The sequence below is a fragment of the Thamnophis elegans genome, chromosome Z, assembly GCF_009769535.1.
Source record: "Thamnophis elegans isolate rThaEle1 chromosome Z, rThaEle1.pri, whole genome shotgun sequence".
NCBI lineage: Eukaryota > Metazoa > Chordata > Lepidosauria > Squamata > Colubridae > Thamnophis > Thamnophis elegans.
In genome coordinates this window covers 106,769,436-106,797,209 of record NC_045558.1, presented here as the reverse complement: position 1 = coordinate 106,797,209, position 27,774 = coordinate 106,769,436, and the positions used below count along the sequence as shown (strand labels likewise).

The 27,774-nt window shown below is 42.4% G+C and overlaps 1 protein-coding gene across 1 annotated transcript in view; it reads right to left on the bottom strand.

The window, feature by feature from the left end:
• The window catches only part of TRPM4 (transient receptor potential cation channel subfamily M member 4), a 35,856-nt gene extending 17,512 nt beyond the window's left edge, over positions 1 to 18,344 (bottom strand). Inside the window, exons 1-9 of the mRNA XM_032234783.1 lie at positions 18,237 to 18,344; positions 17,645 to 17,822; positions 16,212 to 16,276; positions 14,979 to 15,161; positions 14,741 to 14,840; positions 7,730 to 7,845; positions 5,728 to 6,072; positions 5,003 to 5,131; positions 1,704 to 1,833 (exon numbers count right to left, since the gene is read on the bottom strand). Of these exons, the coding sequence (XP_032090674.1) occupies positions 1,704 to 1,833; positions 5,003 to 5,131; positions 5,728 to 6,072; positions 7,730 to 7,845; positions 14,741 to 14,840; positions 14,979 to 15,161; positions 16,212 to 16,276; positions 17,645 to 17,822; positions 18,237 to 18,329 (1,339 nt within the window). The 5' untranslated portion in view covers positions 18,330 to 18,344. The remainder of the gene's footprint in view (positions 1 to 1,703; positions 1,834 to 5,002; positions 5,132 to 5,727; positions 6,073 to 7,729; positions 7,846 to 14,740; positions 14,841 to 14,978; positions 15,162 to 16,211; positions 16,277 to 17,644; positions 17,823 to 18,236) is intronic.
• Positions 18,345 to 27,774: the final 9,430 nt, after the last annotated feature.

Below are 27,774 nucleotides of genomic sequence, written 5' to 3'. Positions count from 1 at the left end.
TGTTGCCCTTGATATTATTATCAGTATCACTTACCAACGGTCCTGCTTAGCAACCAAAATGTTGGCTCAGAAACTCTGGTATTGAAGCGTGCAAGTCTTAAAGCTGTCAAGTTACAAGAACCTTGCACCCCTAACCCTTTAGGAAAAAAACCCCAGGGATCTTCAAACCTGACAGCTTTAAGCCTTGTGGACTTCAACTCTTCAACTAAAAGAGAGACTGATAAATATTAAAAATAAAATAAAACCAAAAAGCAGCTACTGCAGTGGCTTAGAATTTTACTCAATTACTGTTGAGCCCATGGAAAGTTCCGCAGCCCCAGGAGCAAAGGAGGGGGGACGGAGAGAGAGAGGGTAGCTGTTTGGGGTGCTTGAAACCACCTGGCCCTCCCCAAAGGAAACCCTCATTTGCAGGATGAGCCTCGACTGGCTCTGCCCAGCGGGGTTACCCCAAGCACCATTGGGCAGCGACGGATGCTTATCCTTTTTCCTTCGGCTGCTTCAGCTGGGACTTCAGACACCCCAAGGGGGGGACTTTATCGGGCCTCCCCCTCCCCACCCTTTGAATGAAGGTGTGATATGGCTCCTCCATCCCTGCTCTTTAACCCAGCCAGAATTACAGGAGGGCTGCCCCCGTTCTGCTTTCCGGGGTGGATCTTAGCCGAGGGACACCAAGACCCCAGAATGGGTGGGGGTGGGTGGGGGAAGGGCTTCTTGACAGAGGCCACGATCGACTTTTGGAAGTTGTGTTTTCGTAAAATAAGATTAACCTTTGGATGTGTTTGTTCCGCTCGGCCAGCGGCGTTTTCTCCCACTTAATCCCGGCGGATCCTGATATCTGAGCTGGAAAACTGCAACCCCCCGGAAATGATGACGCCCCGCTGAGTAGCTGGGACTTGCAGAAAAAGGCTGCAGAGAGAGAAGCGTTCGATCCGTAATCCGTCTGTGGGGGGCGCTGGGGACAGGCCGGGCCCCTTCTTCCCACCTCTATCCCCCCCCACTCTTGAGGGACAAGCCCTTTCCCCTGTCCCAACAGTGGAATTTGAGGCTACCTCTGCTTTCCCTCTCCCTCCCTCAGTTGTGCAGCAGCGGCAGCGGCAGCTCTCAGCCTGGGCGGCAGCGTCACGCAGGCTGTGGAAGGAGGGGGAGGAGGAGGGAACCAAAGAGAGCTTTTACCGAGTCTGCGCCCCACAGCCAGGACCGTCCTGGCGCCTCAAGCCGCGTTTCTTCCTGCAAAGCCCTTCTGGCGTCAAGCGGAACTCTCGGGTTGCCCGAAGGGCTTTGCAGGAAGAAACGCGGCTTGAGGCGCAAGGACGATCCTGGCTGTGGGGCGCAGACCCGGTAAAAGCCTCTCTTTGGTTGGTTCCCTCCTCCTCCTCCTCCTCCTCCTTCCACAGCCTGCGTGACGCTGCCGCCCAGGCTGAGAGCTGCCGCTGAAACAAGTTTGGGGAGCATGTGTGTGTCACCCGAAATGGCTACGCGTGTCAGCACTGACACGCGTGTCATAGGTTCGCCATCACTGATCTAGACTGTTGGTCTAGACCAGCATTTGTCAACATCAGAAATTTTAAGGTATATGGAATTCAACTGAATTTTTGAAGTTGAAGTCTAAACAATCTAAAGTTACTAAGTTTCAGTTATGTCACAAATCATCCCCTACCCCCTGAGCAGTCCTTTCTCCCATTATCTCTTTTCCCACTTCTCACCTATGGCCAAGTTTTCAAAGTGCATTGCTAAATCCTTCAGGGCTGCCACTTCCTCTGTCTCTGTCTCTAGATGTGAAAGTTCCCGCAGTATTTTTGCTGCTGCCAATGCCCCAGCCACTGCATCAGGTGCCTTAGGTTGAAAGAAAAAGAAAATGCCCCGATAAGTTGGAAGATTTGCATGGGTTTGTAACCCATCATTGTGATATCTCCTTTGACACAAAACAAATGGCATATGTTCCAACATATCTTCTTGCCGTATATTTATTTTTCCAACTATGTTTACAAAAAGTGTTTTGAGCAATTGTGACATCCCTGCACTGTGAAACACTGTCAAATATTTTTTAGAAAAAATTAACAGTAGCTACTTGTAGAAACAAAGAAAAAAATCAAAAAATATAATAAACACCATGAAACTGACCAAGATTTTAGAAATTGAGTGATATTAGGCTTCATCTAATTATGAAACTGACTAAAGAATTGCTTAAGTATCAAAGAAACAGATGGAGGAACTTGCCCCCAATCTTTTCTTCCTTCAGGAACTTTTATGTCTGTAAAATAAACTGCAATAAATGCTGAGGGAAAAAATGATTATTCGAGTTTATCTATAATTGCAGACAGGAAACTGGGTAAAAATAATGAAGCAAATATACCAGCAACAGAACTCTGTTGTTTTTATTTTATTTGCACTTGCTTATTGAGCAGTTCCAATTTCAGTTTGGAAAATTATCACTACTGAAAAACCTCATACATCCTTCTGTGCAATGTTTCTCTTAAGAAGCATAGACAACATTGGCATAGAAAATAACTTCTTGACTTTCATTCTAAGCATATTCTTCTGCTTTCTCCCTTATCCCATCCACTCTGTTCCCAAGACAGCAACTAGATGAGACCCATAGAATCATAGAAGACACATTTTTAAAGGTAAGAGCAGCCGAATTAATTCACTAGCTTTTTCTCTTTTCCTCTGTACTATTCCTGGATTTCACTAACTCTCCCACCCTCTGACTACTACTTGTTGATGGAGCTACAGAAACTCTTTTTAAAAAGAGAGAGAGAGAGAGTCAGAGCGAGTCAGAGCGAGTCAGAGGGAGGGAGATACTGTAAATAGGAATATTTTCCTGAATTGGTTTCACTCATCTACACATCAGTGCCATGCTAATTTGGATCTGGCAATGTGTTTCTAAGATTCCACAATACTAAAGGCTTGGATGAGCTTTGACAAGGGAAGAAATTTGGCAACAATTATTCTGGAGCTGTAGGGTAGGGAGTTTCCCACTGTTGGAAATATTTAATTTTTTTTATGGCTTCTGGATTCAACTCTCTCCCTTCTGTAGCCCAGGTGTTTCATCACTATCCATTACCATCCATTGCCAGTCATTTCACCCCAATCCATTATTATTCCACCAGCACTATGACAATTATGGGTGGCGTTGTTTCCTTGTTTTTGCTCGCCCCAAAAAAGGAAATATAGCATGGGATGAATGACTGCCATCCCTATTTCCTTCTAGTCACAGCATCCACATGACTCATTAGCCAATTTGGGAGGTTTTTAAATGGATGTCCCAATGACATTGATTTTGTCTCATCCCTAGCCTACAACAGAAGCAGTTTAAAGTTGTCTTAAAGTTATTCCACTTTTATTGTAGCACTTTCCCTCTTCTCCTGTGATATGGCTTTTGCCATGGGTGTTATCTAGGATGCTTCATCAGCAATGTAGTTGATGATGTGGCCAAGGGTTAGTTAGGATCACCTCTGCTCTTATTGACTCCTAGAGTGACCTTCTCCTCTAGCCATTGGGTGCTATTCTCCAGGGTGAATTGTTTTTTAGCTACTAGAGAAAAGAAAAACCTAGGTTTCATGGTGGATTTTGCCCCTAATGTTTGCCTGATGCCTTTCAAAATGCCTGTGTGGTCTTTATATACGCATATATAAAAGTGTAGGCTCTTTATACATGGGTTTAGTGTCTATGAAGATTCTCAATCATTCAGGTCATGGTTGTCCCAAGGCTGTTTTTCCAAAAGGCAAATGGACTTTCTTGATTTTCCCTGAAAATGTTTCACTTCTCCTTTAAGAAGCTTCAGAACTAAAAATGTCAAGTTGGGTTTTGTGTTTTTTGAAAGAGCACTAGACCTGTGAGCAGTAGTCTTGCACTGCTCAAGAAAGTCAACTTAAATTGAAGTAGGAGTTGGGTTCTGCTAGCTACAAGCTGTTGCCACCAACAAATGTGTTCAATGAATTTTTATTACAGCGGAGACCAGCAAATCAGTCAGTGTGTAAACAGATTTTCTTCTGCTTCTGCTGACAACGGATTTCCATGCAGTCATAGTAGTCACTATTTTTATCACTTTAGGAAAGGATAGTCATGTTATTTTACCTACTCTATGGCTGCTTTTGGTGTTATCATTTGCTGTTGCAATGCATTGCTATTTCTTTACAACATTAATTAAGGAAAGAACATGTTTGATATTGATTGGCCCTTTTGTTTTACCCTTACCAAGCTCACAAGTCACAAGGGCATTTATGATGATGAAAAGAACTTTACCAGATAGACGGTAAGAGCTTCCTGTTGCTTCATCTCTTGCTCTTTCTCCATATATGCAACCTGCCAGACAGCCTTCTATTTAAATATGAGTTTAGCACTCTTTCAAAAGAGCGCTAAACTCATGTTCAGAAATAGACTGATTGACAGGTCACAGGCATGGACAGGTCACAGTGTCTGTTAATCAAGCAATTGGACAGTTAACCAAGCATGATTTCCAATGATTGCCTACATTCTTAATCACACCCTACGTTCTATTAAAGAAAGCCCACCAATTATTTTGTTTAACTTTTTTTGAATTTAAATTGGAAGGAAAGCACTGATGTGATTATTTAGACAAAAAATCACATTCTTGATGGCTCAGCAAGCCATCAAGTTTCAATCAGGTTCTGTGGTGGCAGAGGAATTCATAGCAGTTATATCATCCTTTCTATCAGGAGTGAAATCCAGCAAGTTCTGACAGGTTTTGGAGAACTGGTAGTGGAAATTTTGAGGAGTTTGGAGAACAGGCAAATATTACCTCTGGCTGGCCCCAGAGTGGGCGGGGGGAATGGGGATTTTGCAATATCCTTCTCACTGGAGTTGGAGATTTTGCAATATCCTTCCCCTGCCACGCCCACCAAGCCACACCTACAGAACCGGTAGTAAAAAAAATTGAATTTCACCACTCCTTTCTATGCATTTGCGACATAATATTTCTACGATATTCTGTAAGAGACATTGCCGAATACTATTGGTAGATTCATATCAAAATACAGACCATTTCCCAGAAGTAAATTGCCATCTCTTTTCGATTCAGCAACACTGCCCAGATAAATAGGTCAGTCCATGGGTTTGGTGACCGTTCATTTTGGTAGGAGGAATCTCCATTCGCTAATAATCCTTTTTTCTAGGCAGAGAAGACATCTTGATCAACATGAGAAAGAAAACATCCACAGACACACATTCTTGTCTTGGGTTGGTTTCATACATTAATCAAAATTCATTATCAAAATTGAAACAAAAACTTAACCCAAACTTTACCCTTAGCAACATCAGAAATCCACAGAGATTTTTTGGGGGGGAGGGTGTAAATTTAATATGTTCCAAACCCTTCAGGCACTAAAGCTGTTTTTAAAACATTGCCTGTTTTTTTTTCAAAACATTTCCTCACGATGAAACTGGAAACTATTTTTAAAGCATTGTGAATTATACAGCCTTGAACTTCTACTATTATTAAACGTAAAATGATAAAATAGATCTATTTTTCAATTTTAAAATCAATAATTTTTTTGGAAAAATAATGCAGCATCATAAGTGATTTTTGAAGCAAAGCATGTCATTTAAGTTCAAAGGGTTCAATGCCTCTCCAATTCAGCCAGTCCTTTTAGGAGAATTCTCATCCTTTTGCTTATAAGAAGAATGTTATAGGGAGGAAATGGAAACTGGAAAGATTTCTTATCTTAACGACTAGAGTGCCTTGGTGTAAGTAATATTATTACTTACCCCTATCCCTCTGTGGCCAATAGGGTATAGTCCTGCATAAAAAGGAGCACAGACATCCCCTAGTAGCTCGTGCAGAATAAGAGCCACATGAGATAAATGGCAATCGGGCAAAGATCGTTCCAGCAGCACGTCTTCGGGAGGGGAGGATGGCTCAGAGCCTGTCCCTTGGCATCGCTCCAAAAGCTGGCGCAGCAGCGAGACCTTGGGGGACCCAGCATACAGCTGTTCCAGCTTTCCCCATGTCAGGAACTGTCCTACATCCAAGCCATTCTCCACAAAGAGGCGCACTAAGTCAGTTCGATTACCTAGCAATGCATCACGCATTGGGTTCTCCAGCAGGCTGGGCTGCAAGAAATGATAGAGGAAGAATAAGAATAAAATATTTATGTCCCAAGGGAGTAGATGTTTGCAGCTACTTAGAGATCAAAGTGGGTACTCCATTAGCTAAAGTGTGATAACAACAATTTGCAGGGTTATGAGGAGAACAAGTTATTCTTTCATGAATCCATGACTGCTCTCTTCTATCAGAGAGCAGTCTTTTCACACAGCACTTAATAGACTGTTCCTTCAGCTATGCTGGAAGACATTATTCCATCACCAGGTCTGAGATAAGTTCAGACAGTTCTGTTTCTGGGTACCATTCCATCCTTCACTTTAGCCAGCAACATTTGTTGATGCAGCCCTGATGATCCTTGGCAATGTGTCATTCTCAAAGTTAGTAAGACTTTTGACAGAGCAATCATAACACTTTAGTCATTCTGGAAAGCTTTTGGGCTGAACAACGGCCATATTCTGCCTCTCAAATAAAGGATTCACCTTGCATTCCCTATTCTCTCCATATTCTGCTTCTTCCCAAATAATTTGTGGCTAATGTTCAACTCATTTCCTTCTTCCTTGTTAGTTAATATAGCCTCTTCACCCCAGCATAAGGGAAAGAATCCAAGGATCCATAAAATGGGCAGAGATTTCCAAATGCAACAACAGTGGCTTACCAAATCTCAGAATTTATTGAAGGAAGAAAACATTATGTCTGAAATCTAAAATAATTGAATGGCATCACTGTACTTACAAAAAATATTATCTTGCAAATATGGACATTGTGGGAGGAAAGCCAAATATGGACATTGTGGGAGAAGAGCCTCCTCCCAAATCAGGAGGAGCCTAGCAGCAGTTTTCCAGATTCATGTTGTTGTTGTTAATTGCGAAGTCGTGTCCGACCCATTGTGACCCCATGGACAATGTTCCTCCGGGCCCTCCTGTCCCCTACCATCCACTGGAGTCCATTTAAGCTCACACTTACTGTTTCTGTGACTCCATCCAGACTATAGATTTTATTAAAAGGCACATATTTTTGTGAGCTATATACTACCAACTGATGAAAACTTTGTATCTTTTTTTTTAATGGGAATTTAGGAAAGTGCTACCAGGCTCATCTTGATTTTCTAAAAGTATAGGGAATTTTGTTTAAAACTGGAGTACCAATTATTTATGAGTGCTAAACAATATTTCTGAGCATGTCTGGTGTACATTGGCACATGCTATGCACACCTCCAGCCAACCTTCCACAATCAAATGATCCCCATAAGCATCTGCTCAACCCATATGCCACTTTGAAGTTATGAAAACCAGAGTCCACTAAAGGCACAACATAGGAAAGGCTCTTTATGTACTCAAAACAACTTAATTCAAGGCTATTTTTCTCTATTCCACAGAGGGGAAGGGGTATGTTCCAGTAAAGGATTAAAAACTAAAACAAGTCTGCCAACCCATCAGAGGTGCTATTATGCCGGTTTGCTCCGATTTGGGCAAACTGGTAGTGATGGTGGCGGAAGGCTCTGCCCACCTGCCCAGATGTCATCACAGATGCTCTGCACATGTGCAGTGTTCTGGGCATGCGTAGAAGCGAGCAAAGCCAGCACACACACACACACACACACACACACACACACTCCCAGTTCCAAACCAGTATTAAAAGTAAGAGCATTTCATGCTTGCAACCCACCTCCCAGAGAATGTCCCCACGGAACAATTCTGTGCTGGCAATGTCCACCCGATTCCAGGCTACCGCCAGGCGTAGCTCATCCAGATAACAGGTGGCCTTGCTTGACCGCTTACATGCTGCCAGGAGGAGAGAAAAGAAGTACAGCCATCATTGTTCATAGTTTTGTTATAATTTAAATGTCAGTTATTTTTCTGCCTGGCTGACTATTGGTAAAACAGTTACAGCACTTTTAAGTCAGTTTTTGCAATGTTTATATGTAGTTCTCAACTTAACAACCTTACAATGCTTAGTGATGGAGTTTTCCAGGGATAATTACGGCCCAGTTCTGAAATTCCAACAGGCACTCACCCACAGTCACATGACCACATTTGGGATACTCGACAACTGATCTGCATTTGTGATTGTTTGCAGCATCCCGCAGTCACACGACAGCATGTTATGTTTTTGTCAAAAACTGGCAGTTACTCATTTTCAACGGAACCAATCCTTACTAACAACTGGTTTGCTCAGCAACTGCTGCATTCGCTTATCACTTGTCTCAAAAAAAGTTGTAAAATCAGGTTGGTCAATTATGACCACAATGAGCAGGCTTCATCAGGATCATAAACTGAGGATTATCTATATCTTCAGTGAGAAAGAGATAGGAACGGGTGCCTGCATCTGATGTAATCTGTGCATGACATCACCTCCAAGATTTCTTTTATTTTATTGCTAGTACATTCTCCAAATCACCCACTGTCAAAAGTGTGTCATAACATAGTCACTGTCTAGTCATATAGGAATGTCTAACCAAGCTGTTGAAATCATAATAATATGTTACGCCAGATTGATTTCCATTGATTCATATAATGCTATCTCATCAATTAATCTCAAATAAAGGAGGAGCTTCATGAATGGGAGTTGAGAAAATTGTATTTTAAGACAGCCATAAAGATGTCTGCATATTTAGGAGCCATGTGTGTTCATGGCTGTGCCACTGATTTGAAAATAGCAATTTATACTTATATACCACTTCACAGTGCTTTACAGCCCTCTCTAAGTGGTTTACAAAGTCAGCATATTGCTCCCAACAATCTGGGTCCTCCTTTTACCGACCTTGGAAGATGGAAGTCTGAGTCAATCTTGAGCCGGCAAGAATCGAACTGCTAAATTGCAGACAGCCAGCAGGCAGCAGAAGTAGCCTACAGTACTACATTCTAAACACTGTGCCACCATGGCTCTTAATAAATAACAAATACAGGTTATTGCCAGTGGCAATACATGGTAGATAGAATGGAGTTGTCAGGGAGATTTCTTATGGAGTTCTATCATCTTAGGATGTTTGTGATATTTCTTATGTAGTTGGGGACAGCAATTCTAGGAACAGGAATCTTAGTGAATCCAGCAGACACCCATTGGGAACAAGCTCCCCTGAAAACTCTCACGTCTAAATATTCCATATAACATTAACTTCCATTATATTAAAATAAGAAGATACAATTACTGTTCCTCCTAATAAAAAAAAAAGTATAACTGATTGGAACCGAGTTTAGTTATTTAAAAGGAAGGGTAATCATTTTTTTTACTGAAGCCCCCAATTTACCTGATCCAGCCATATGCCAAATAGTATGTGGAGGGGGGGGGCATGGTGCATTCCTTTAAAATCAAGAAACTGAATGCTTTCCGCATATGGTGGGCTTAGAAACTACAGTAGCTTCATGCCAAAACAGAGAACAGGTAGTCCTCAACATATGACCACAATTGAGCCAAAATTTCTGTTGTTAAGTCAGAATTTGTTAAGTGAGTTTTGCCCCATATTATGACCTCTTTTGCCCCAGTTGTTAAGTGAATCACTGCAGTTGATACATCAATAGCCTGGTTGCTAAATGAATCTGGCTTCCCCATTAACTTCAATTTGACAGAGGGTCGCAAAAGTTGATCACATGACCTTGAGACTCTGCAACCATCATAAATATGACCCAGTTGCCAATCATCTGAATTTTGATCACTTGATGCTGCAAAGGTTGTAACTGTGAAAAACGGTCATGAGTTACTTTTTTCAGTGCCATTGTAACTTTGAACAGTCATTTAACAAATGGTTGTAAGACAAGGACTACCTGCACACAGAATGAAGCTCACAATCATTTCACCTGATTTAAAATGAGAAGGAATAGCATCTGACTAAAAAATCTTATTAAAATCCATAGGCTCTTCTGAGCTGCCCACAAAAGCTTAGGTCTTTTAATAAAATATGTTAGTTGGAAAAAGTGCTCCTTCCAATTTTGCACCAGCTTAGGCTAATATTGTTCTCTTCCTAAAAGGTCTCCCTGATTTAAGTGCTTTTCTTTTTAAATGCATACAGGATTATTTATTGTATTGTGTTTATATTTATAACTGATGATGGCATCTATAAGGTGTCTATAAGGGATCTGAATTATGAAATATGGGATGTAACAAAACAGAATAACAGAGTTGGAAGGGACCTTAGAGGTCTTCTAGTCTAACCCCCTGCTTAGGTAGGAAATTCCTTTACCATTTCAGACAAATGGTTGTCCAACAATTGTCTTAAAAACTTCCAGTGTTGGAATATTCACAACTTCTGGAGGCAAGTTGTTCCCCTGATTAATTGTTCCAATTGTCAGGAAATTTCTCCTTAGTTCTAAGTTGCTTCTCTCCTTGATTAGTTTCCACCCATTGCTTCTTGTTCTGCCTTCAAGTACTTTAGAGAATAGCTCGACTCTCTCTTCTCTGTGGCAGCCCCTGAAATATTGGAACACTGCTATCATGCCACCTCTTTTCCTTCTTTTCATTAAACTAGACATACCCAGTTCCTGCAACTGTTCTTTAGATATTTTAGTTTCCCCTAATCATCTTTTTGTTACTCTTTGCACTCTTTCTAGAGTCTCAATATCTTTTTTACATCATAGCAACCAAAACTGTATGCAGTATTCCAAGTATGGCCTTACCAAGGCATTATAAAGTGGTGTTAACACTCAAAGAAGGTTTGAGAAAAATGGGAAATCAAGCTAACTATTGAAGTCTGGCATTATGACTCTTGGATACGATATGTTAAGCTAACACATTTTAGAAACACACACATCAATAAAATCAAGTCTTGTATGATTTCAGTTATTCAATGAGATTCCAGTCATAAGACTGCTGAAACCTTTTTGGGTTTGATGATGGAAGGTTTTTTTTTTCTCTTTTCAATTTAATGTAAAAGTGTCCAATGCACCGTATGGACTGCATATTTGTATCCTTTGCTATTATGCAAAAAGCTGCCTATCTTAGATTTAGAGATATATGTTGAATCTTGACAAACTTGAAATTGGGCACTATTTAATAAAATGAAATTCAATGGTGAAAAGAGTAAGGTTCTACATTTAGGCAAGAAAAATGAATTGCACAGGTACAGTATCATGTATTACTGAGACCTGGCTGGGCCGAGAGGGAGGAGTCCCCCTCACTGAAATGTGCCCAGAAGGTTTTCAGGTGCTTCATCAGCCGCTATCCCAGAGAAGGGGTGGAGGAGTGGCTGTCATCGTCCGAGGGTCTTTAGTTCCTCGTAGGATCCCTGCTCCGGAGTTTGTCGGGTGTGAGTCCCTGTTGATGAAGCAGGACCTTGGTGGTCAAGTGGGTCTGTTGCTAACGTACCTACCTCCCAACAGCGTTGCAACAGCCCTCCCCTCGCTCCTCGAGACAGTAGCTGAGTTGGCGGTGGAGTTCCCCAGGCTTATGGTTCTGGGGGATTTCAACCTGCCTACACTTGGTGAACGCTCTGATGGGGCGCAGGAATTCATGGCTTCCATGACAGCCATGGACTTGACCCAAGTAATTCGAGGTCCGACTCATTCAGCAGGTCACACACTTGACCTTGTATTTCTGTCGGAGCAGTGGAGATGTGATCTAGAGTTGAAGGGCATTAAAACCTTGCCCTTGTCATGGTCTGATCACTTGCTGCTGAGGCTTGACTTTCGGAGGCCAATCCCCCACTGTAGGGAGGAGGAACCGATTAGGTGGTTCCGCCCCAGGCGCCTGATGGACCCAATGGGGTTTCAGACGGCGCTTGGAGAAATACCTGACACTATCGTCCACAATCCGGTGGAGTCCTTAGTCGCTGCTTGGAATATAGCGGCGACGGGGGCTCTAAACTGGATTGCGCCTTTGCGACCTCTCCGAGGCGGCGGATCCAGGAGGGCTCCTTGGTTCACCGAGGAACTCCGGGAGATGAAACACCAAAAGAGACACCTAGAGCACCGCTGGAGGGCCAGTAAATCTGAGTCAGACCGAGCACTGATGAGAGCCTTTATTAGAGCCTATCTCGTGGCAATACGGGCGGTGAAATATTTGCATTTTGCCGCCCTTATTGCATCCATCGAATCGCGCCCAGCCGCCTTGTTTAGAATAACCCACTCCCACTTGAAAGGGAGGGATGCGGGTGACCCTCTACAGGGTAGAGCTGAGGAATTTGTTCAGTATTTGACGGATAAAGTCGCTCGGATTCGGACAGAGCTGGACTCCAATTGCACGATACCAGCCGAGGTACCGGGGGAGGGTCTTGAGCATGCTTTATGGATTGAGTTTCAACGGTCTTCTCCTGATGAAGTGGACAAGGCCATGGGAGCGGTGAGTGCCTCCACTTGTATACTGGACCCGTGTCCCTCCTGGCTGGTCTCGACCAGCAGGGAGGTGACACGCGGCTGGATCCAGACGATTGTGAACACCTCTCTCCAGGAAGGAATCTTCCCACCCCTCCTAAAGGATGCAGTGGTGAGACCCCTCCTGAAGAAATCGTCTTTGGACCCAGCCATCTTGAGCAACTATTGTCCAGTCTCCAACCTTCCCTTTGTAGGGAAGGTTGTTGAGAAAGTGGTGGCCTTGCAACTCCAACGGTCCTTGGATGAAGTCGATTATCTAGACTCTTTTCAGTCGGGTTTCAGGCCTGGTTACAGCACGGAAACTGCTTTGGTCGCGCTGATCGATGATCTCTGGCGGGCCATGGATAGGGGTCACCCCTCTATCCTTGTGCTTCTTGACCTCTCAGTGGCCTTCGATACCATCGACCATGGTATCCTTCTGCGACGGTTGCGAGAGGTGGGGGTGGGAGGCACCGTTTTGCGGTGGTTCTCCTCCTATCTCTCGGACAGGTCGCAGTCGGTGTTGGTCGGAGGGCAGAGATCGACCCCAAGGCCCCTCAAGTATGGGGTGCCGCAGGGTTCAGTCCTGTCCCCCCTCCTATTTAACATCTACATGAAGCCGCTGGGTGAGATCATACGCCGGCACGGGATTAAGTATCACCAATATGCAGACGATACGCAGCTGTATCTGTCTGCCCCATGCCAACTCAGCGAAGCAGTAGAAGTGATGTGCCAGTGCCTGGAGGCTGTTAGAGTCTGGATGGGAGCAAACAAGTTGGCACTCAATCCAGACAAGACCGAGTGGCTTCTGATGTTCCGTCCCAAAGATTGTCCAACTGTTCCATCTCTCAGGCTGGGGGGGGGCAAAATTATACGCCCCTCAGAGAGGGTTTGCAATTTGGGAGTCCTCCTGGACCCACAGCTGACTCTAGAACACCATCTGTCGGCTGTGACCAGGGGGACCTTTGCCCAGGTTCGCCTGGTGCACCAATTGCGACCCTACCTGGATCAGGAGGTCCTTCAGACAGTCACTCACGCCCTTGTGACCTCAAGACTGGTTTATTGTAATGCGCTCTACATGGGGCTGCCCTTGAAGAGTGTTCAAAGACTCCAATTAGTCCAGAATGCAGCCGCGTGAGCGATTGTGGGTGCACCAAGGTACACCCACATTACACCTATCCTCCGCGAACTGCACTGGCTACCTATTAGTCTCCGAATCCGCTTCAAGGTGCTGGTCGCTACCTATAAAGCCCTACATGGCATCGGACCTGGGTACCTGAGAGACCGCCTCCTGCTGATTACCTCTCTCAGACCAATTAGATCGCACAGGTTGGGTCTCCTCCGGATTCCATCTGCCAGCCAATGTCGGCTGGCGACTCCTCGGGGGAGAGCCTTCTCTGTTGCAGCTCCGGCCCTCTGGAACGAGCTCCCTGTTGAGATCCGGATCCTTACTACCCTCCCGGCCTTCCGCAAAGCCAAGTCCTGGCTGTTCCAGCAGGCTGGGGGGGAGCTGAGAAGCATCTATCTCCATAGAAATTGTGAATGTTGGTTTTGTTTTTAATATGTTGTCTTTGTCTTGTTCCCCCTTTTCCCTTGTCTTTTGTGAGCCGCCCGGAGTCCTCCGGGAGTGGGCGGCATACAAGACAAATAAATAAATAAATAAATAAATAAATAAATAGGTGGTACTTAGCTCTATAGTAATAACTACGAGAGGGATTTTGGAGTCTTAGTGGGCAATCATTTAAATATGAGCCAGCACTGTGCAGCAGCTGCCAAAAGGCCAACACAGTTCTAGGCTACATAAACAGAGGGACAGAATCAAGATCACGTGAAGTGTTAATACCACTTTATAATGCCTTGGGAAGGCCACACTTGGAATACTGCATTCAGTTTTTGTCACCACAATGTAGAAAAGATGTGGAGACTCTAGAAAGAGTGCAGAGAAGAACAACAAAGATGATTAGGGGACTGGAGTCTAAAACATATGAAGAACGGTTGCAGGAACTGCATATGCCTAGTTTAATGAAAAGGAGGACTGGGGAGACATGGTAGCAGTGTTCCAATATCTCAAGGGTTGCCACAGAGAAGAGGGAGTCAAATTATTCTCCAAGGCACCTGAGGGTAGAACAAGAAGCAATGAGTGGAAACTAATCAAAGAGAGAAGCAACTTAGAACTGAGGAGAAATCTCCTGACAGTTAGAACAATTAATCAGTGGAACAGCTTGCCTCCAGAAGTTGTAAATGCCCCACCACTGGAAGTTTTCAAGAAGATGTTCGATAGCCATTTGTCTGAAACAGTATAAGGTTTCCTGCCTAGGCAGGGGGTTGGACTAGAAGACCTCCAAGGTCCATTCCAACTCAGCTATTGTATTGTATTATGTGCTGAACTAATTACCTTTCACTAGAGCTTTAAGCAGGACAGTCTCAAACTCTTCCAAACCTTCTTGGTCTGAATAGACAGTCACCAACTCCCTCAGATTCCCAATGCTTTCCACCTGAAAAGAAGACATGTAGAAAAGTCAGTACACTTATCTTGGAAGAGAGAGGCGGGAGGGAGAGGGGGGATGGACAGACAGACAAACAAAGACGGAAAGAAGAGGAGAGATGGAAAGGCATTACATACTAAGTCCTACCTGCTCAGCCAACTCCTCCAAGTCATGTTGTGGGAATTTTCCCTGCATTTTCTTCATTGCCATAGTTTTCAAGGACTCTCCAGGTTGTGTCTCTTCCAACAACTCAGCCAAGCAGTCTGCTGCTCCCCCAGATCCAGCTACGAGGAGGCAGGGAATGGAGGCATGCACAGCCTCTGATACACGCTTAGGAAATGAACAAGACAGAAGCAACTGATGTTAGTAACGTGCACTTTAGGAAGGAGCTACAAAGGCAGCCTTCCTCAATCCAGTGTTTCATCTTCTCTGATCATCCCCAACCAGCTTCATCAACCGCAGCCATTCCTCATTGTCTTCCTCTTTGACCTCTGAATTTTAATTTGTTCACATCTAATCAGGTTCATTGCTGTTCTCAACTCCCATGATTTCACATCTTTAACTCTCTCCTCTCATTGTTATCATCTCACCTATCTTTAAGAATTCAAAACCTGGATATATATTTCCCTTTACACTTTTTTCCATAAGGATAATTGCTATCTCACATTTCATGATCCTTTTCTCCATCTCTTGGTTTGTTTCCAGAATGCCTTGTCTATATTCTGTTGTCAGAATCTTTCCTTCCTCTTTGTTTTTTTTAACACAAATGAATTGCATCAGAGATTTTATGAGCCGAGGTGGCGCAGTGGTTAGGGTGCAGTACTGCAGGCCACTTCAGCTGACTGTTATCTGCAGTTCAGCGGTTCAAATCTCACCGGCTCAAGGTTGACTCAGCCTTCCATCCTTCTGAGGTGGGTAAAATGAGGACCCAGACTGTGGGGGCGATATGCTGACTCTGTAAACCACTTAGAGAGGGCTGAAAGCCCTATGAAGCGGTATATAAGTCTAACTGCTATTGCTATTGCTACACACTTCCCCCATAGTACGTATTCTATGCATAGGAAAACCAAAGTTTCTATCTTGGTCTATTCATTTCTTCAGTTCTTTGTCTTCCTAAGCCAGCATATTTAGGTAACTGCAACTTTGGACAATAATTTTATTATTGCTTTCTCCTGAAATTAATTTTGTTCTCTCTCCCAAATTTTTTATGGAGCACTCTTTCACTGGAAAAAGAAGGTTACATTCCTTCACATCCAAATGTGTTAGCTTAACCCTCTTATCCTTGGAGTGGAACTATGGAACACTTCCCTAAAGTCTGACGATGAAACTATTTCTGTTCAAGACACTTCATCTTCTTCCACAACATCCCAATTCCTTTACCTTGAATATGGCTGAGTCCCCACTGATGAGCAGCAGCAACACAGGAATCTCAATGCTCCCTTCACCTATAGGGTGGAGGAATGGCAAAATGGGAGGAAATTAGTTAAGGGAACAGTGGCCAAACCAAGTCCGAGTAAAACGATCTTGGAAGTTCAAATGCAAACATTTTTTGCTACCACTCGGGCAAGAAAGTAAGGCCAAGATAACGATACACTCAAACTAAGTTGATTTTGAGCTAAGTTGATGAATGATATAGATACATCATATTGTTTCTTGGCCTTAGTATGAAAGTGATTTGTCACTGCTTTCTATTGGGGTGCTTTTTTCCTACTTTTTCAGTCTTGCCTACAACAAGGGGATTTTCTAGAGTCTCTCATGTAAGTGGTGGTGCAGGCTCATCTCTTGAGCCGTGTGATGGCTCAAGGGTTAAGGAACTGGGCTTGTCAGCTGGAAAGCTTACAGCCCAGGTTTGACCAAACATTGAGCAACAAAGTGAGTGCCCATCTTCACCTAGGTCCTGCTCACCTACCAGTTCAAAACACACAAATGGCAAGTAAATTAACAGGTACTTGGGGAGAAATAGCTCTCACACTGACCACAGAAACATCTTCCAATAGCCTTGGCTCAACGGCCTTGAAACGGAGATGAGCACGGCCCCCTTTAGTCAGCACTGACTAGCTGAGTAAAATCTACAGGGACTCCTTTCCTTGTGTAAGTATTATCCCAGTTCAAAACTGCCTAGCTTTTCAGGCTCAGTGCAGAAGAAAACAAATTTCTATAAAAAAAAGTTGATCTGGGGCATAAAGATATAGGAGAACAATCCATATAATTTTGAGTAAATATTCATTAACCAGAACAGCTCTCTGGTTGTGGTCTGCCTTGGGAGTAATTAACAGGATTAATATTTAGATGCAAAGTATATGTAATGAGGCTTGCCAGTACATTGTATTTCTTAAAGAATTGGAGGGTATCCTCCGATCAACAGGAAAGATAAACTATTATTGTAGACACAGTGGAGTCAGCAAGCAGATTAGAGTCAGAGATTTACAAAACAGGTGGGGTTTCTTCTCGTAAAGTAAAGATGCAAAAATGAAAGGAAGTGGAACCAGAGGAGAGTATAAAAGTTAAGTCTGGATGAAGTCTCACCTCCAGGCAGGCACCTGACCACAGAGCTTATACTGCATCCTGAGAAAGCTAGCTTTTTGGCCACATTTTAAAAGATGTAGAACAGAACACAGAAATCTGGTGACTTTCAAATATATTAAATTGCAATTCGTATGTTCTTTAGTTTTAGCTATCTAAGGGTTATAGAAACTGAAGTCTGATGCATCTGAAGATAAGAAAATACTATTAGTCTGTTGCAGGAAGCATGGTAAACAGGGTAACGTCCTGTTCCATGTTTTATGTTCCTGTTTATATAAGAAATTCCTCACCGCCAGCTCCCACTTTCTGCTGGGCAATATAGCGTTCCAAACGGGCTCGGAAGGCGGCCTCTCCACCTGCTCTCCCCAGTGTCCCATTGTCCACCAAGAAGAAGGCAGAATGGTTGGCATCTAGAGGGCAGAAAGGGCTCACGGGGTTTGTCCTGGGGTAATGTGCTGGGAAGGAACCCTTTAGGATAAAAAAAGAAGCAGATTAATCAAACGAGATAAAGACAGGCATTATTGTCTTTTGTCCCTTTGAGGTAAATTAGGAACTCAACTTTTGAGAGATCAAGAATTAAGTGGGAGATATAGAACATGCATTGCGAGGGGGGCGGGAAATTGGTAAAGCCAGCACTGTGATAATTAATTGGATTAATTTAACCAAATTATTCAAATACATTTAAAGTAATTGACTCTTCATGTATTATTTTCCCATTTTTTATATTAAACGTGAGTGGGGGCTCTTATGGACCATGTATATAGGTTCCAGGAGGTACCTATGGTCTTAGGACCTCACCCACCTCAATCTGTAACTCTGTGTTAAACTTCCCAGCCTTCATTCATTATCCCTATTAGCATTTTCCTTCTCTAGCCCACCTACCTTGGGGTTCACAAGAGAATGGTGCTGCTCAACGATACCCCATGGAGCAATGCCCATTGCTACAACATGAGTGCTGCGGCTGGTACTGGCCATAGCATGGTCTCTCACTGCTTCCCCCACATACCGGCCGACACCATCTTGGAGACCACTTGTCATAATCCAGGCACCTGCATAGGAGCAATAAATATAGTAAGAACTTTATAAGCATATGGGCTAAATTAAGTATTATTCTGTTTTTAAATGATCACAAGACAGTTTAAGAAATTATGATGAAAAACATGATCAGGCTTTTTGGCCACACTGTGAAATCCTAAACCAAGCTATCAGAATTATACCTGAACATTTCCTTTATTACTATCACACAGCTCGATCTGTTATAATAGCTCACATGACTGAGAAATGGCCGTGTATGACCATTAAACAAATTGTAATCTTAGTCCATGTTACAGTATGAACTCTTATCTCAAAAAGGTACCCATTAAAGGATCAATCAGGTTAGAACCAGCACCCACCCATCCATAGATTCAGCGTTATCTTTTCAAACATGATTGCTATTACACAAGCAGAAACTCCTCTATTATGCATATAAAAAAGGCACCCTTAAGGGAGGGAGAAATTTGTCCATGCAAGTGTGCTCCCTGCTGAATAATTACACTATCCCTCCACACCTTTCTTTACTCATGCAATAGGTTGTATCAGAAAAGTATTGATCAAATGCATACAGTTTGCCAAGCATGGAACAAAGGTTACAGTATTTTTCCTGCACATCTTGTTAGTAGAAGCAGCTAGATCAAGCAGACATAATTCGCCACTCAGCAAACTGAAGACTTTATTGTTACCAGCAGTATATACAGTTCATAAATTAAATTCTGTATTATGCAATGTCCTAGAACTTGATTTTTATTCATTTTTTCCTCACAAAAGAATTCAAAATTTTAACTCTTTTGTAAATCCAATATAAGAAAGCTATCCACATCACTCTTTTAGTTTGTTATTAGCATATTCCTTTTAATAGTTTTATTTATATATCCAGTGCAGCACCTTTTTGCATATATTTTTATAGCCTTTCATTTTAAAAACCACTTTCAGATCAATTTCAATCTTGTCTGGTGAATCTTTTTTCTCTTCCACAATATCTTTTTAAAATGATCTATAATGGTAACATTCTTACAATCAACTTCTGGGTCCATTGTTCAAAAATATCCTTCAATGTGTCTTGTGTTAAGTATTTTGTTTCATTCTGCATTAGTAAGTCAAATTTAAATCTTCTTCTCTTTTAAGAGTAATGTTTAGATTCTTTGTGTTCCCTCGAGTGTTCAACCTTTCCATCTTATCATTTTTTTAAAAAATAGAACATAACAGCACTTTCCCACAGGAAAGATTCTTATAAGAAATTTCAGAATCTTATTTCAAAGCCACCTGGATCCTTATTGCATTTGCAAGTTTACAAAGTCAACATTCTAATCAACCTTGGGCTGTGTCTAAATCAAGATTTAAAATCCTTAAATTTGTATTTTAAAACTTCTTTTGCTAAAAGAGAGAGAGAGAGAGAGAGAGAGAGAGAGAGAGAGAGAGAAGGAAATTCACCCAGTGCTATAAAACCCATCTTTCTGAACGTTTCTAATAACTGCAAAGCAGTTAACCAGTAATTTCCATCTGTAATTAAAAAAATTACAGCAAAACAGAACAAGTCAGATTCGTATAACATTGAAAATACACTATTATAAAACATGCTAGATATTCCTATTCTTTTTGTATTCAAGAAACCTAAACTAAGAAGCATGTTTACCTACGTTTACCTAGTTGCTATGTAATATGCACACATATCTTTCAATAACCTTTCAAGAAAGCCTTTTCCCTCTGTTTCAATAGCAAAGATACGCTAGCATACTCGACCATTGTTATTCAAATGTATCCCACATCAAACTAGCTATTGGCTTCCTTCAAAAGCTTCAGCCCCTTGTTCTGCAGTGATGTTTAAAATGGTTAGTAAAATTAAATCAAACCGCAGGAAGAGATTACCTGTGCTTTGAGCTGCTTTAACCAGCCCCTTTCTCAGAACATCTTTGAGCCAGGCCCTTACAGGCCCCTCACCTTCACCTCCCACCACCGACACCACCAAGTTGGGGTGTGGGATTTTCCAGTGATGCGTTACTAAAGCATAAGCATTTGCAGGATCAGATGAGTCAGAGAGGCGAATGAACTGCAAGGGAGAACAAAGGATTAGACCAAAGAGCCTAGTACAAACCTTGAATAGTTTTATCTAGAGTCATCAATTTTTGTTACACTCCATGTATCTTACTCTCTGGACTCATTGTCTTTCTTCCTACTAGTCCTATATGACTTTGAGAGACTTTGCCAGATGCTCCTTTTTAAGAGATCTGGGATACTTACCTGCGAAGATAGCCCGTATGGCAATTCATTGCTATGAGCACCCATTCAAACAGCTATCTAGAAAGTGGCCAGTTTAACAGCCAGGCACAAGATATGGTCAATACAAGGGTAAATTTGGCAGGTGAAAACAATGAAGGGAATCATGGATCTTCATCCTACTTCAGGATGTCGCACGTCCTTCTGAGCTGCTCCTGCTTTATCCTGTAATATCCCATCATTGGGCCATCCCTGACTAAATATACCATCCTTCTTGTCATTACATTTAGGGTTGGGAAATAGTTGCTTTGCCTTTAGCTCCACAATCTCCTGCCATAATCCTAACTTCATCCTCTGGGATCCTTAGTTTAGCTCTTGTCCTATCACAAGCTCACCTTGCTTGGTCTACGGCCAGTGCCTAGAAATTCTACCTCCCCATATGCATCCGTTGGCCTCTCTGTGGTATGTTGTGCTGAGTCCCATTTGCTGACAATGGCTGCTCCAAAAGCATCTTCTATGGCTACTGATGTATGGTTTTTGCGAGGGCTGCCACACTGGCAGAAATCGGAGGCACTGTGAAACAGATTGATGGAGAAGGGATCAGAACAAAGTTGCACCTATAACTCTGAGACCGAGTATAACAACTTGAGGGAGATGGGTGGTTCAGAAATATGAAGTATCAATAAATGAATAAACAAATTCTCCTTTATCTTTTACATATTTTAATGCTCAGCCGAGTGAGGTTTTTCTTTGGGAGGGGTTGTTCTGTTGTGTCAATGTTGAATCTGGGAGAGTAGTCCCTGCATTTGGTTTAGCAAGATTTTGGAACTGGTTTGCCATTGCCTCCTTCCTAAGGCTGAGAGAGAATGACTGGCTCAAGCTTATTCAGCTGGCTTTGGGCCAAAGATAGGACTAAAACTCACAATCTCCCAGTTTCTAGCCTGGTGTCTTAATTACTATTGCAAACTGGCTTTCCAGTTTGCTCAGTAATTCAGTAATGTTCAGATATAGGTAACGTATAGTAATGTTCAGATATAGTCAGGGGGGAATATGTGTGTGTGTGTGTGTGTGTGTAATGATACAGAACAAACTCATGGCTTTGTAGACATTTGGTTCTAGTTCCTGGCATCTCTGGCTACTGGCCAAAATGGTTGATGCTGAAGGAAGTTGGTGTCAAGAATTTGTGAAGGTGAACAAATCCCTTATTCATGATATAAGCAAATTGAATGATATTCGGGAAGGACAAAGAATTTGGCGAATTTGGAAATTTAAAGGAACAATGTAAGCTTAACTTCAGAAAAAGAAGATTCAAGATGGACCTGCTCAGAAAGTGATATTTGGAATATAAACAATAAAAGAAATGACAAAATACACAAAATACATATTTAGGGAGCTATGCAATGTAATGATGTTTATGGGATAGGATAATTGTTGCCAAATATAAATACTTCAATCTGAATGTTACTGCACCTTCTAGCATCTTTCAGAGATGTTCATGCATTTTAAAATGTAATTCAACAACTTCAGAAAGAGAAGGGAGTTAAAGCATTACAACAAGGGCAGAGATGAAAGAGAGTCATGGATGAAGAAACAAAAAAGGTACTAGGAATTGAAGCCATGGGAGAGTGGAAGTGGCAGGAGGCAGAGAGAACAAGAGAGAGCAAAACAGAGGGAAACTGTGTGGAAGGCTGGTTAGAAATAGAATTTTATTACCAAAAGACAAGATGACAAGATGACATTTCACATTGCCATTTAAAAATTCATTTAATTTGCATCTTGTTTAGGCATCAACAAAAATAATTCTCCATGTCACCTGACTAAAGCTGATTGTTTTAGGAAGCCAATATAAGGATTCAGGCACCCACAACTCTGTTTTCCAAAACAGAGGGATGCCCAGGGAAATCGTAGCTAACGTTCTCTCACAACTCACTAGCCAGATCCTGAGGCAATGCTTTAATTCCAAAGATGACTAAACCAATGGTGAGAAAGAGAAAATTACTGGAATAAATCATGGCACGTAGGATGCCCTCCATATATTGAGCCAAATGTTCTACCCAGAGTTTAGCAGTGCTGAAATGTAAAATATGGTTAGCATGAGTGAAGCTCGTCTCGCATGGGGATCAAAGTGCAGATTTGAGAGAAAAACTAGAAATGCTAAACTGTAAATGAGCCTCAGAGGGTGTTAGAAGTGCCCGCTTACATATATTTCAAAGAACAGAGAAAGAAAATCAAGCTTTACTCACCCTATATCACTAGGTTGCTCAATGAAAGTTGTGCAGACTTTCTTCTTGAAATATTTGGGGATCCATGCCTGGAAATAAATCACAGTTACTATCAGCATCTTCCAGAGATTTAGGTAACTCAATCCACACCAAACATCTGACTGAAGACCCAATACCTGATCTTTATGGTTGGAAGTGGCCATGGAGCAGAGCAATCAGTCACAGCCACAGGCTGCTTGGAGCAGAAGTCCCAAACCACAGTGCCTACTGTCTAATCTAAACCTGTGTGTGAGTGAGAGAACAAGCAGGAAGAACAGTCTCAAAATCCAGCCTCTTGGCAGCAGTACCGCACCCTATGCAGGAACTTGTTGAACTGGATAAACACCACCCAGTGGGTAGAATGAAGCTCCCCAAGAGCTAGATTTTCAACAGTTATCTGCCTAGCACTATTTGTATTATTGATGGGTCTGTGTGTTTGTCAGGGTGTGGGCACTGAGATGTTCAACAGTGAAATTCTACTTTAAAGTCCTCTCAATGTTACCCAGTTCATACCTTCACTCTGCCATCTGCAATTTTAATATTCATAATAGGGGGAGGAAAGGAGCATTAGGTATGCTCACTGCCTTGAGTTATTTATAAAAATAATAAGGGTGGGATTTAAAAAAAATCTAAAAAAATATGTTAATCGGCTTCTTTCTGTACAGGCAACAGATGTGCTAGAAAGTCTGGAAGTGTTTTTCTTCCCCTGCATTTAAACAATCAAGTCCTGTAATTTGCTTTAATTGGGCATGGAGTGTTGAGCTATTAGTGGGTGGAGAACTGAGGTGAATTGGTTCATTTTGGAGGTTTTCTCTCTTTCTGTTGTCATTTCTAATTCCTCTGAGGGTGGGAGAGATTTGCAGGATATCACATTGTTATTGCAAATGGAAAAGGACGACAGTAAAAGCTTTATAGCAAGGGTTGGGCTTTATTTATTTATTTAATCGATTACACTCACTCTAGGGCGGTATTTCTCAACCTGGAAATTGTATGATGTGTGGACTTCCCCAGCCAGCATATTTCTATTTACTTCTTTCTTTTGTTCTTTTTCCTTCTTTCCTTCCTGTTCTTATCCTCTTTCTCCTCCTCCTCCTCTTCTTTCATCTTTCTTCTTTCTTTTCCCTATTCAAGCACTGACCTTATGCATATGCACCTATTTAAATGAATAGATATGTAAACAAGATATAACTGCTATATAATTTGAGTAGAAATAGAACATAGTTCCCCATCATTCTGAAAGCTGTAAACAGGTGCCCAGTTCACTTTGATTTTTGATGGATTCTCTTTGTAATGTCAAGTGGGAAATTCTAAGTTTCCCTTCTTCAAATTCTGTAGTTTTAAACCCCAGCCTTGAAGTGGGAATTCTTCAAATACACTACTCAAAAGCGACTGTTTAACATCCCCAAGAAGATTGTCCACTGCCAACATGCATGTACCTGCCCTGACAAGGAGTATTAGTAGCACTATCAGATAAGCTGATCCCCCGTTCGCCACTCCATTTTTAAAAAGTGTGTGGGATGAAGGGTTAACAACAGAGGTGATGTTTTAGGAAGTATATGAACACTATAGAGAGGAAATGCTTTCAATAAATTATCCTGTCCTACAAAAAGTATTGGTTATTAAATGCTAAGTTATTAATTAACATAAGGGCAAATGCATACCAAAATCTGGAGGGAAAGGCTTCAGCTTTCCATAATACAGGATTGAGTTCTTACTCTAAAACCTTTATTCATCTCACCTTTGAATGCTTGCTCTGAAACAGGGTTCAGGCATGTTTTTCTTTCTTTCTTTCTTTCTGACAAGTTATGGAAAATATGCAAAACTTGGCTTTTGGAATTCTTTCTAATCCTGCTGAAACAGGTCAGGGAAAGGAAGATCTTAAGCAAAGCCATTCCCACCCAACTTACTCATCTTTGGATGATTTCAGGACTACAGATACATTTAAATATGAGGAAAAAGAAATAGATATCTATATACTACTATAATTCCTGTAACCTTTAACTGGGTGAAGCAATGGACTATAAGCCAAAACGTTTTGAACCAAGGTGCCTTAAATGGGCTTATAGGATGTGTCTAAAATCAAGGATCCATGGCTCCCAAGAAATTGAAATGTGACAAATTTTATAAAACATTTTATGACATAAATATTATCATAAAGCATATTTATGTCATAACATGGGATTGATCCCATGTTTTTGTTATTTTAATGTCTTATGTTTTAAATGGTTGTGCATTTAAATGATTTTATAAATCTTTAAATCCTTGATTGAGAGCCATTTAGAGTCGGTAGAAAAATGTATGGCTATATAAAAGTTATAAACAAACAAACAAACAAACAAACAAACAAATATCCTGTGTTCATATTTCACTGTGCTCTACAGTTTAACATAGGCTATTTTGAAGATAGATAAGGTTGATATATCTCAGATTTTTCAGTGAGTATTGTACACTAGAAGTTCTGTCATCATTGAAAGCATTTAGAAATCTAGTAAAGAAATGTCTCTGAATCTATGACTCAACAGGCATGGGTTGTCTAATCTACATACTACTAAAACTCTGATTCCTGTAACCATTAACCAGGTGATACAATGCGCCATAGGGCAAAACCTTTAAACCAAAGCATTTCAAATGGAGTAACAGAATGCACAGCATGATGACTGTGGGATTAAAAATTTGACATGACAAATTAAAAAAAATGAACAATATTATCATAAAGTAGTCTATGACATAATACAATATATAATACAATATATCCTATGCTGACATTTGACTATAGTATACATATCAACACCTGTTATTTTCAAGGCAAATACATCCCTGAATATATTGCAGTCTTTCAGTGAAGGCTCTGCATTACATTTTGTGTTATTGTTGAAGGTAATAAAGAATCAGATAAGGAAATATCTCCGAAAGGATGATCTAAAGTCATGATGGCGAACCTATGGCATATGTGCCCGAAGTGGCATGCGGAGCCATGTTGTCTGGCACACGCGGAATCGCCCATTCCTCTTCCAGGTTCCTGGCACGCATGGGCACACAATGATCAGCTGGTCTTCCATTTTCTGGCGTGTGCATGCAAGCCGGACAGCTGATCAGCATGTGTGCATGTGCGGCAGTAATTGGAAGACTTGCTGGCCAGCGTGCATACGTGCGCTGGAAACCAAAGTTCAATCAGAAGTTCCTTTCCCTGGTCACGGCACAGATGAGCAAACAAAGTACTTTCTTTTTGGCACTCGGTGCCGAAAAGGTTCGCCATCACTGACCTAAGGCGTCATGGATGGATTGTCTAGTTCAGGGGTGCCAAACTCAATTTCACTGAGGCTGCATCAGGGCTGTGGTTGACTTTGGGAATGAGTGGGTGTGGCTGACTGGGTGGGTGTGGCCAGCTTGACACCATTCCCCAAACTGCTGGCATGTTTCCTCTTCACATTGCATAGTCCGGGCTGAAGCAATGCAGGCTGTCTCCTTACATTTTCCAGGACTGCCCCACAGGCCAGATCCGACCACATTGCAAGCCAGATCCAACCCCTGGGCCTTGAGTTTGACACCCCTGGTCTAGGTGCACATATAATCATCAACCTTTATTTGTCAAGAGAAAGTTGATAGTATATTTGCAAAATGGAGTCCTGGAGAGCCTTCGGAATCTGCCAGAAATCCATCTAAAAAGGTCCCCTGGGAGGACTGGAACCCAGGGAACACGAGAGGGCTAGTCATCCGGAAGAATTGCCACTTCTGAGTGATCCCGAATGGCGTAATCCTCAGCGGCCACGGAGTTACTCGCGCTGCTTGGAGGGGGAGATGGCGTCGCTGCGCTGCTGACAGCTGCGTTCTCATCTGATTTCGGCATTCTTTGATTCTATCCAGCCAAGCGGTGAGCATTGGGGACCCTATTATGGACACTACCACTCATCATCACCCCGGAGAAGTGGGGAGCTATCTATTTGGACCTGACCGGGATCGGGCGGATCGGGTGGCTGGCTGTAGTTGCCGCCGCCATAGCCTTCCTTGGACGCCCCCCTCCCTCCATCTTGCTTGCCTCCCTCGCCATCGCAGCCTCTCCCCTTTGCTCCTCTGCGTGTCTGGGCTTTATACTTTAACAAACTTTTGTCTTCTGCTTGCCCCCACTGCTTCAGAGCCTCCATCTGTTCCCTTGCCCAGCATTGACTCTCTACTATCCTGGCCTGCAACCATCCGTTTTTGGCCTTCAACATCTAACCTCCTCCGACCGTTTTGCTAACCGTCACTGCCTCTGGAACACCAACTCGGACAGCGCCCATCGAATACAACTCCTAGGGCACCATGGTCTGTGTATGTGTGGTGCATTTGGTTTATGGAAGGAGCGCAAGAGGATGGCAGAAACACGGGTGGGGACTTGGCATCTTAACAACCGACGCACCCACCTTCCTTTCAATCTGTTCCAGCACCAACAAATTTTGGACCCCCAGACTTTGGACCCTTTCAGGCATATAGGAGAGGGGGAAGATAAAACATTCCCCTGCATACCAGCTATATACCTCCTATGGACTGTTGTTGGCTGTTGTTTTGAATTACATCCTGATCTGGAGGGTGTGAGACTGCGAAGTGGCTGCATGTTAACATTTGGCATTTACGCCCTGCCCCCCTCCATCTATATCCATCTCACCCAACACAGACATTGGACCTTTGGCCTTGGGTGTCTTTCTGGGACTTGGAGGAAGGGAGAGGGGCGGAGCAGCTCTCCCTTCTCCCTCCACACCACTGACTATTTTAAACCGCACTAGCGCAGTGCTCCGCAAATTTTATGAATGTGGTGTGAATGGTGTGCCTGTTTGATGTCTGTACCCACTTTTTAAAATCCCATTATTGTTGTATTTTCTGTGTTTTAACTGACTTATGTGGGGAATGTATAGGTGAGTGGTTGTGTATGT